Here is an 11865-nt window from a genome sequence, read left to right on the forward strand (position 1 = left end):
GAATAACTGTATAATTACTCATGCCTCTGGCTTGGCCGGTGTTTATGTTGGTGTCTTTGGTGGAGGTCAGTACTGTAAGATGGAAGTTCAGCAAAGGAGCAGCTGATTGGGGTAAATAAAATTCACAGTGATTAGTGAGTGTCTTATGCATGAAGATAATGAGCGGAAACATTATTTGATTACATGATAAATGTACTGTATGTAACCTCTTGAATATACATTTGATTTGAAGGAAGAGGCAACACTTATGAAATGGAGAAGAACTGGAAAGTGAAGTTAAATGATCCGATGGTAGTAGTCAATGAACAAGCAGAAGCTAAATATTTAAGAGTAAAATAGCCTCCCTGACTGCAGTTACACTGAGCTCCATATCAAATCACAGGCCTTCCATATCACTGCAATGGCTTCAGGACAAGAAAGTGACAGTCCTTGTATGACCCAGTAAAAGCCAGGTCTTAAATCCCTTCGGAAAATCTGTGGAATGACCTCAGTATAGCTGCTCACAGACATATCACATTCAGCTTGACTGAGTTTAAGACGTTGCGCTCCTAATTCAGATGTTCCAGACCAATAAAGACTCAAAGGTATCATTACTGCAAATATGTCTTTTTCAAAGTTTAAGTCTTGGGAAGTTAAAAACTAAACTTTTTGTGATTGTCAAGAATAGAAATTTGTATTATATTCCATTTGGAGATTTTTGCAGCCACAACATAAGATGTGTCAAAAGTAAATATCGCTGAAATGCTCTATATATCTTTTTAGCTTGCCAGTCTGTGTCAAAATTCATCCCGAGCTACAAAGGCAAATAATGCTCAGATGGGCTTCACTTGTACCTAAGTCCTAATAGAAAGTGGTTAAAAAGTGTGGGGTTGCAAAAAATAGTGAAGGGGCAAAGCAACAGGCCATATCTCTCCTCAAGCCAAATGAAAACTCTGAGCGATGCGTCAATCATAGGACTAGTCACAGTGACAGAGACAGTGAGTGAGAGAGTCCAACAGCCAAAAGAGCCGGCTGCCTGGAGGCCTTTCATCACATGACCTTGTCAAGGTCAAGGCTGTTGATACTGAGTGACTTCAGTTTAAAATCCTGTAACAGAGTTGTTAAAGCATAGCCAAGGGAGAGACAGCCCCCCCCCTAAAGTTGAGTGTTTGCACCTTGTCTCGACACCTTTTTGAATGTGCAAATCATGTTCTCTATGCATGGAACTTCACTAAGTGCTGCCAGCACTCATTTCTGCACACACACACACACACACATTCACTTGTTTTTGTAGCTTAGGGGGACATAACATTGACTTTAATCTCCTGGAAATATACCCCTCTAACCATAATCACCACACCCTTAACCCTCACTGTCACAAAAAACAAACAAACAAGCATTTAACAAAAACATTGATGGTTTACCTTGTGGGGACCAGCTGTTTGTGCAAAACTGGGGCATGAGCCCCCATTATGTGAATGAATTGATAATTACTCCACATATGACATATTATTTACATAATACATTCCCTTACCCACATTCTGCACTAACCAATTAGTTTTTTATATTAACAGTGGATGAGAAGACTGCAAGCAATGCGAAAGGTCACAGAGTAGTCTCACCTGACTGCAGGCGTCTCTCAACTCCACAGACCATTTAAAAAAATGTTCAGCTCACTGTTAGGTTTTACAGCCCAAAACTTTATGGTTCTAGTACACTTTCACTGCCCTCATAACCTTGTTTCCAGTCACAAAACATCCATACACTACCTGCTCAGCGGCAGACATACAAACTTAGTGACCAGCTCATAATGGACTTTAAAAAAAAAAATGTTCTGACATTTTGTAGACCAAACTACTCGATGATAAAATGAGCATTAGTTTAAGCCCTATTCCTTACTTTACAAAACTCTCCTCAATGTTCTCAAAAAGGCAGACCTATAAAAAACACACACACACACACACACACACACACACACACACACACACACACACACACACACACACACACACACACACATATACGGTAAAGCTCTCTTGTCGCCCATGGGATCTTGTGACAGCAGCAGGTGCAACTAATTCCCGATAGAGGGCATCTGAATGACAGATATAAAAGGACAAAACTTAATAAATAGCCACACGTGATCCATAGCAGTAGAATGTCTGGTATGTTCTATATGAGATAACCGGCCACCAGGCGGATCAGTAGTGTGCTTCTAATGCCCAGGTGAGACTGACAGGTCTGCCTGCAGGTGGGTGGGAGTGTGTCTGATACTGACAGACCGAACGCCAGCACAGAAATGAAACTGCCTCTTTCATTGTAGTGATTGCAGAGATATACGATATGGTCTGTTCCCATATGACATGCAGTTGATGCATCTTATCATCGGTGACAGGGTGTTGTCACCTAGGCAAAATGGAATCTGGGCTCGTCATTAGGCCTTGTAAACATTCTGCTTACTGCTATATGTTCAACACAGCTGAGTGACAGCTGTGAAATGGCTTGGCTAGATGTTGAGATCCTCCAACATCCCCATGACAGGACTCCCAACAGTAGGGCCCGACCAATGCTGGATATTGCTTTAGCTGATATTGAAATTAGGGAGTAAAATAATATCAATCCAATATCAATATACACTCCCTAGCCAAAAAAAAAGTCGCCACCAAAAAAAAAGGTCACACACTAATATTTCGTTGGACTGCCTTTAGCTTTGATTACGGCACGCATTTGCTGTGGCATTGTTTCAATAAGCTTCTGCAATGTCACAAGATTTATTTCCGTCCAGTGCTGCCTTAATTTTTCACCAAGATCTTCAATTGATGATGGGAGAGTCAGACCACTGCGCAAAGCCTTCTCCAGAACCACTCTTTCACAATTTTAGCCCGATGAATCCTGGCATTGTCATTTTGGAATATGTCAGTGCCATCAGGGAAGAAAAAATCCATTGATGGAATAACCTGGTCATTCAGTATATTCAGATAGTCAGCTGACCTCATTCTTTGGGCACATAATGTTGCTGAACCTAGACCTAACCAACTGCAGTAACCCCCCGTTTTTCCCCGATTAGCCTCACTGATTAGTGGTTTTCTTAAGGCTACACAGCTGTTCAGTCCCCCTTGAGTTCCCTTCGCATTGTGCGTGTGGAAGTGCTCTTACTTTCACTATTAAACATAGCCCTGAGTTCTACTGTTGTTTTTCTACGATTTGATTTCACCAAACGTTTAAGTTTGGTGAAGAGAAATTTGGACTGGGGATGTGAGCCTATTGTAACTTCTTGGAAGTGCATGTAGGCACAAAGCTCTGGATCACCACTGCTGTCCGTCACTTTTCCGTGTGTTAACAGTGTGTTCTCCAGCAAGCCATGTCTAATTTTCCCATAAGTTTAGGACGTATTTGTGCACCCCTTGATTGCCATCCCAGCCTTTAGATCATGTTTGCCTGCCACGCACAATGTGGAGTCCTTGCTGTCAATAAGAAATATGCATTGTTTAGTGACAGGGATCCCTTTTCCTTTTATTCTTCACCAACATCAAAAGGGGACAACTGATTGCATGTTGAAGTCCACACACGGCAAATCATCAGGGGAAGTGACCAAGTACATATTCAGCGTGCACACAATTGTACACACAACAAAACAAAATTTGCAGACGCATACACACTGAATATTCAGCCTTGAGGCCCTTTCCCTACGGCTTATGTAACGAAGCAGCAGCAAAAACAAAAGGATGTCTCAAAAGGATTCACCAGTGTTTTTACATGTTTTAGCATATTTATAAATCATGTTACTGCCAACCATTTTCCTGAGAAAATGTTTGGCACAAATGTTTTGATTTTCACAAGGATTGTCCTTCCTGCCAGGCAGCGATTTCTTTTCTTTGAATGTCAGAGCAGGATGAAAATGAAGAGGCTTTTTGAACCCTGATTTAGATCATCACACAGAACAGCTTCAGTGTGATTGTTACATTTGTTAAAGTTATGTCATTATTCTCAGGTAATTCAGTTACCACTCCACTTAATAGTCCAAATTTGTAGCGTCTGGCACATCAAGTAAAGGACAAAAATGACACTGATCAGTAAACTTACATTTCTTCTGTATGATGATTTCTGTAATGTATTTTTTCTACTATCCCTGTGCCCGTACTGATATGAATCAAATCAAATGGCTGACAGAAAAGTAGAAAGAAGATAAAGTGTTTGAAACTGTAGTATGCTTTGGATGTTTTTAATTATACATACGTGGTTTGTAGTAAAATGCCAAAACATGCAAAACTGAGGGACAGTCCTTCATTTGGTTGATAATTCCAACATGTTTCTCAATGAATAATTTGGCACTCTCTCTGCAAAATTGGTCACAGTCTCTTTGTGTTGTTCATTTGGACAACCAATCTGTTCTGCTTCTGTTATCAATGACTCATGTGTCCCTCCTTGTCTCTCTTGTGGGTGTATATTTGTGCGTGTTGTGCCTGCAGGGAACATCTTTGTGGTGAGCCTGGCGGTGGCGGACCTTGTGGTGGCCATCTACCCGTACCCTCTGGTCCTCACCTCCATCTTCCACAATGGGTGGAACCTGGGTTACATGCACTGCCAGATCAGCGGCTTCCTCATGGGCGTCAGCGTCATCGGCTCCATCTTTAACATCACCGGCATCGCCATCAACCGATACTGTTATATCTGCCACAGCCTCAAGTATGATAAGCTGTACAGTGACAAAAACTCTGTTTGCTATGTGATGTTAATCTGGGCGCTGACAGTAGTGGCCATCGTGCCCAATCTGTTTGTGGGTTCGCTGCAGTACGACCCACGAGTTTACTCCTGCACCTTTGAGCAGTCGGCCAGCTCGGCGTACACAATCGCAGTGGTTTTCTTTCACTTTATTTTACCTATAATGATTGTCACCTACTGCTACCTTCGCATCTGGATACTGGTCATACAGGTGAGGAGGCGGGTCAAGCCAGACAATCGTCCCAAACTGACGCCACATGACGTGAGGAACTTTGTCACTATGTTTGTGGTGTTTGTGCTCTTTGCCGTTTGCTGGGCACCACTCAACTTCATCGGTTTGGCGGTTGCGATCAAGCCAGAAGTAGTGGTTCCCCTCATCCCTGAGTGGTTATTCGTGGCCAGCTACTTCATGGCCTATTTCAACAGCTGCCTTAATGCCATTGTATATGGTGTGCTGAACCAGAACTTCCGGCGCGAGTACAAGCGCATTGTAGTATCAGTGTGCACGGCGCGCATCTTCTTCCAGGACAGCTCCAACGACGCAGGGGAGAGGCTCAAGAGTAAACCGTCACCACTCATGACCAACAATAACCAGGTCAAGGTGGACTCAGTTTGAGGAATACTGAGTGGACATGAACAGATATCCTAAAAAAAAAAGAAGCTGAGTGAGAAAGATACCAAATATAAATATAAAACAGCTTCTCTCCTCTGAGCTGTCCACAGACTGTCGTAAGGTGCTATCTGACCTCTGAACAATCACAGTAAAAACAGGGGTGCATATTATCTTTGTCTTTTAACAAGCACTTTTGTTTGATTCTGCAGTACCTGTAGTACAGTAAATATATGATGTCTGTTTTGTTTTTATGTTTACAGTGATGATATAAATGTATCATGCATTATATTAAGTATTTATTTTGTATGAAATGTCATGTAGATATATTAGTAAGATATATCAGGTTCCAATTAAATGAAGACACAATTTTATGAGGCCAATAAAAAGATTTCTACAAAACTTGGTTGAAAATATAAGCAGTTGTTTATAAATGAAGTTAACCAATTTTAATAACCTCATTTGTGACACTGTAACACTAATTGAGTGCAAGCAATGTAAGTTGCTGCTGTCATATTATACCCCGCAATACTATCCCTTTCATTAGGTGGAATATATATTTTAGAAAGAAGGATCTCTCTCACTCTCTCTCTCTTTCTCGCTCTGTCTATCTCTCTCTCTCTCTATGCCACCCTGTGAGCTCATTATACTGTATGCATGGATATCAGGAATTGTTCATATGCAAAATAAAATCCGATATTGATGGAGGATCTGAGTCCTGTGTCCTATATATTCACAAATGTAAGTTTTATTCTGTTAATTCTGGGTGTTTTTTTTTTGTTTTGTGTTTTTTTACAATTTGGGTTTTTAATACTGAGATCTGGCAGAGCAGCCACATCACTGAATTTCAAAGGGACACAAAACATGAGCAGTCAGACAATCAGACAGTGGTAAACAAGCCAACTGTTTAGCCAGATTAGCTAAATTTGGAGGGGAAAACAATACTGGGCGCCACCAAAATGTCAGAAATAAATCCTTATTGCAGTTTCATTTTTATCTTCTTTTTACTCTCATCCATGCCATGAACTAATTCTCCTGACATTCCACATCCTGTTACACCCACCTGCCCTGCAGTAACCCGCCCTACTGCATACCTGTTTCCACTTTCCCAATCTGCCCAATAGTACATATTCTGGCCCGTTACCATTCATTATTTGGCACATCGTCTTTTGAGTCACCAGCCATTTCCGTTTCTGCCCTTATTCTGCCTGGCTTTTTTGCTTAGCTGTTATGTGACCCCTTGCATGCCTTTTTGGACATTTTACCACTCCACCTCATCCTCTTGGTCTTTGTTCTTCTGTGCATGCTTATGTTTGGGTTTTTCTTTTTTATCTCTTCCTGTTTTTGACCACGAATACTGACAGACCTCACCATGCCAATCTTATCACTGTTGGTCTTTGGACCCATTTCCTAACAAACTACAGTAGCCATTGCCTTTAGAATTAAGGAAAATGTTACCCAAGTTCAACTGTGGGACTCACTGGCATGTTTTTAATCATTTATGGACAACAACGAAGGTCTACCGCACAGAGAAATATGATATATCAGGTTTTGGATACACACACAATACTTGTGGGTAGGATGATTTCATTGTTGGTTTGACTCTGCACATGTGATTCACTGACAGTCTAAGAAAAGTAAATACAATTACCACCAGCCTTATCCTTTTAAATGGTGGGGAAAGTGCTATTATTACTGATGAAAATGATGGCCAAAATTTGAAGCATAAATTGTAAATAACCTGGAATAATCATGTCATCAAAAAATGTCATTATGTTGTATGTTGTGCATATATCAAACAATGTACGCTCAGTTGCCAGTTTATCATGCACACATAGCTAAAACCAGTTTTATATAATAGGCATTTCTAGCATTATGACTACTGTAATTGATAGAAAAGTATATACGACCACAAATTACAGCACCACAAATTACAGCCTCAAAGATGACCATAAAACAGTTTCAACAAAAACGGCACATTATGACGTTAATGAAGGTATTGTTTATTTCAGGGCAGTTGATTTAGAGTTTTTTTTTTTGTTGAGAGCTTTAGTCAGACATATTTCACTAGCTATTTTGATTAAACCAGTTTATTCCAGGAGAGTACATAGACACCTTTAATTGATGTTGTTTGGCTGGTCTGCTATTTTTGAGGATCAAGTGCGACAATCTTCAAATCAGCTACAAATCTGACTCAGTAATGTGATTTCACCCAAAGTGGGACACAGTCATGGTTAGCTGTAAAAAAAAAAATCCCTATAAAGTAGACGAATGATTGGTTATCTAATGTGTGTCAGGCATTTATGTACCTGCTTGCTCATGTATGTGCCAGTCAAACTCTGGAACCATCAGGTTCTGTCTGCAAACTGTCTGGTGAGAATATAAAAAGTGTTGATTGGCATTTGTGGTCTTCATAATATGAAGGACTCAGCAGTGCAAAAGGACAGTATAGCCTAATGTACATCAGAGTTTGCATGTGTGCTGCATAGCGTGCGTGGGCAACCCGGTTAGTGGAACACAGACAAAGGCATCATGCATCACAGAGGAGAACGGCTCAACTATGCATTTGAAATCCACTTGGCTTATGTAACATCCACTGACCATCATTCTCAAAGCAAGAGCTGAAAGAGCCAGCTCCCAGTGGACTCCCTGCCCCCTTCTCTATCCGTTTAATCCCAAGAGCTGTGTGGGGTAGGAAGGGACTGAATGGGTTGGGGATGAGCAAATGTAAAAATCCCAGGGATTTACGCTGCCCTCAAACAGAGTTATACAGTAATCTGGGCCCAAAGATTTTTATAGCTCAGGATGGGCAACAAAATGGAGGAGAGGAGTCAGGTATTACAAGACCAATGGCACTGACTTAGGTCTATCCTTTTGTTACTGACTCAATACCAAGAAAAGAAAACAGAACATGTCCTTCATCGTGAGAAGGCCATCAACTAGCAGAGCAAGACACAACCACTTCAGCCTCTGTTCAGTTCTCCAATCTGTGTAAACTTCAACAGGAACTCAGTTTCTTGAAAATTGTTGTTGTTGGCAGATGCATACTCATACAGTGAGCAAATGTCTAAGTACAAAATATATTCTGTTTCTCCCCTGGAGTGTTATTCCATCTAACTATATAACAATAAATGAAGTGCCTATTAAACGGTCAGTTCACCCTAAACACCAAAAGGGTTAGAGTTAGGGTTATGGGTTATGTTCTATAATGTTTATATATACTCACAATAGTCATATGAAAAAAATAACTTATTAAAGAAAACAGTCCACGACAAGGTCTAAGTAAGTGGGGCTTTGTTTCTGGAGATGCATGTTGCCTTTGAGTTGAAATAAAAATTAGTTTAGCTGCTTGGTCACACACACTGTAACTCTCCTCTACGTCGTCGTAGTCGTGGGAATGATAAGTCTCAGTTTTCATGACGACATACCACTGGAGGTAAGTGTTTTGACCTTGGCAACACATGAAAGTAACACAATCTTAACAAAATCAAATCTGGATGTGTAACTCCCTGTTCATGCTCTGGAAAAAGTTAGTACTTGAATATTGAGTTTAAAATTGATGAGGAAAGTGTTACATACTTTTTTGGGGGGGTATTTTTTTAACTTATTAAACTGACCCCTAACATTTTTACTTTCAAGAAACTGATACTATTCTTAGAATAACTTGTGAGACACATACCAAACAAGTTATTTTCAGAGATAAAGTGGAAATTGTTCCTCCCTCTTATCTTGCCGCAGGTCAAATTTGATCTGTCATCTAATTTGAATTATTTTTACCTTTCTGGATCATAACTGTCTTAACTGTTGCTGTTTTTAACTTTAAGGACTTCAAAGGTAAAAAGAAAGCGAAGAGAAAAATAGAGAAATCCATTTTCTTAGCAGTACATTTGGAAAATCTCTTGCATATTAGCTGTAAAGATGGATGTGCCACTCTGTAACTGTCACCCTGTAGTGGACTTTCTATAGAGAAACCATCTGTGATCTCGCCTCGAAGGTGCCACTCTGTCTTCCCTGTTTTTGGGTTTTTTTTTCTGGTCTCATTGAAAGATGACTGGATAATGCAACTTAGTCCTCCCATTCTTCTCTCACAGAGACATAATCCACAGGTGGATCAGTTCCGCCACCTGGGCCCCTGAAAGCTCCCCAGAGCTGTTGAGGCCTGGTACAGGAAAACACTGGACCCCATAGTCTGAGCAAGACACAGCAGAGAAGTTTTCATAATTATCTCACCAGCAGCCAAGTTACATGGAATCAGATGACAAAGGCATGTGTTGAAAATGGAGGGGGGGCATAAGCAGCCTAGTTGGGCTCTGACTACACTGACACAATATAAAAGTGTAACAACAGTTCTACAAAATATCACTGAATGTAGTTTTTGCACTTCCACAAAACAATCAAGCCTCTATTTCCATGCTAAAATTACATGAGCTCTTTTCAAAATGTTTTGCAGTTTGTCAATGAGCCACTTGCCAGAAGTGCATCTTTATTTTAAAATTATAAGAAAACCATTTTCATTTTATTTTCAGTGCTACTGTGAATTCATTTCATTCTATCCACCAGGAGTGGCAGCTTCGCCTCACTCTGTCATTTTCTCTGGCAGGTTTTTGTCTGACTTTCTCCAGCTTTCATCCAATAATGGAAGTTGTTTTAACATACCTCTTACCACATTTCCCAGAAGAGCTTGTCAGCTCTGGTTTCTGCCTGACCACACAAGAATGATATGGACCTCTTCAGAGTACAGCGATAAAAGGAGGTGAATAAAGAGAAATATATGGAGAGAAAAGAAAGGAATATGCTTATTTTTCATCATTAAAAAGGAATTCAGAATCATAAAGGAATAAACAGCTTTTCCGTTTCTTTTAACCATTCAAACAAAAACCAAGAATTGTGCAAGACTTCCATGTACGTTTCTCATAATGGATATACCTGTCACCACTCTTTGGCACTAAAGAGAAAGAAGACGAGACACACATTCCAGCGCGCGGCTTTCATTCAAAAGTATCAGCCAAAAATGCAAAGTTATATTTCACATTTAGATTTATTTCCCCCAAATATCTAGTTGACAGAAATGTGACAAAATATTCAAAATTCAGTTTAACCAGGACTTGTTGCTATAAAAAGTATTTTTTGTAATATAATCTGCTTTATTCAAACCAGTCTGGTCTGTCTGTGATCTCAGCCAGGTACAAAACAGACCTCCTGGTTTGAGTCAAACCTCACAGGGTGTTTGTTCAAAGTGGCATAGCAAGGAGATTCCTTAAGGATTGGTTCTTGGACCCCTAATTTTCACGATTAACACACTGATGCTAACTCTGCTATGCTGACGATACACAGCTCTATCTGTCCTTTTCACTAGATGACCCTGTTATCCCGGTGCAGAGCTCAACCTGCTTTACTGATATTATATCTTATGTCATGTCACTTCTTGCTATAAAACATTAGAAAAAATGTTACCTGATGGACTAAAAACTACTTTTACAAGCAATGGGCATCTTAAGCATCATAAAATCTCACAAAATTGTCCAAATATATCACACCTCTTTGCTTTACCAGATCTCAAGACTGCCTTGTTCTAGAAATTCACAAATGTTCACACTGAGCTTTCTGTAAACGCTGTGCTCCACTCAGATGGAATAGACTGTTACAGCTTACAGCTTTGTTATATCCATTATTGTTTCAGTCAAATGTACTTTTGTTCTTATTATTTACCACTGTATCTCTTTCTCTTATTTGTAATCTGTAGTGTTGACTCATAAATGAAAAGTACACCAGAGTCTCAACAAGTGCTGTTTACTTAGGAGGCAATAGTAATTAACAAAATGTAATTCAGTAACAACTTAGCACGTGTACAGTGTAGTAGCCATCTTGGAAATTGTATCTCACTCTAAGTCTACTGCGTATCACCGTCCTTACATCACTACAGTGCTGCCTTGTGGTATAAAGTAGCAATTACATAAATGAAGAACACAACATAATCTAAATTTAAATAGTTGTTTCATGTTTGTTATGGCTTGTGGGTTAGGATTGTTTGTATCGTCCAGTCTAAACAGGGTGCCCATGCCAAAGTGTCCCTGCTATCATATACTCACACTTTAAAAATGAAGGTTGGATGAATGGATGAATGAATGAAAGAAAAATAAGGTGGTATATATGGTAGTCAATCAAAAAAATAATTATCCGCCGACTCTCTGTAACAGCCCGTATTAAATTCTTTAAAGTGATATACACCTTCTTCAAGTCACTCATTCATGTTAATTCTTTTTTCCTTTTTTTACAATCAGCCATTTACTTGTCCTAACAAGCAAAAAATCTCAACTCAAACTCTTCTCCTTGGTCCCTCAATGGCTGAGGTCAAGGTTACTCAATTCTGTCTTCAAAAATGTCTTGAAGGAAGCCACAGGAAGTGAGTATGCAAGTATATTGTGAAAATGTGAAGTATTTTACATTTGGTAATGCGCAACATCTACTTAAAACTTTCAAGGGCAGGTGATTTTACAGGATATGAAGAACTATTGATAATAGACATTAAGGAAAAATATAACTATATATATATA

General features: G+C 39.7%; 1 protein-coding gene across 1 annotated transcript in view; it reads left to right on the forward strand.

The window, feature by feature from the left end:
• mtnr1aa (melatonin receptor 1A a) overlaps positions 1–5317 on the forward strand; it is a 37944-nt gene extending 32627 nt beyond the window's left edge. The window contains exon 2 of the mRNA XM_062429495.1: positions 4449–5317. Coding sequence (XP_062285479.1) covers positions 4449–5317 — 869 coding nt within the window. The remainder of the gene's footprint in view (positions 1–4448) is intronic.
• Positions 5318–11865: the final 6548 nt, after the last annotated feature.

Source organism: Scomber scombrus, chromosome 2 (assembly GCF_963691925.1).
Source record: "Scomber scombrus chromosome 2, fScoSco1.1, whole genome shotgun sequence".
In the NCBI taxonomy this organism is placed as follows: Eukaryota; Metazoa; Chordata; class Actinopteri; order Scombriformes; family Scombridae; genus Scomber; species Scomber scombrus.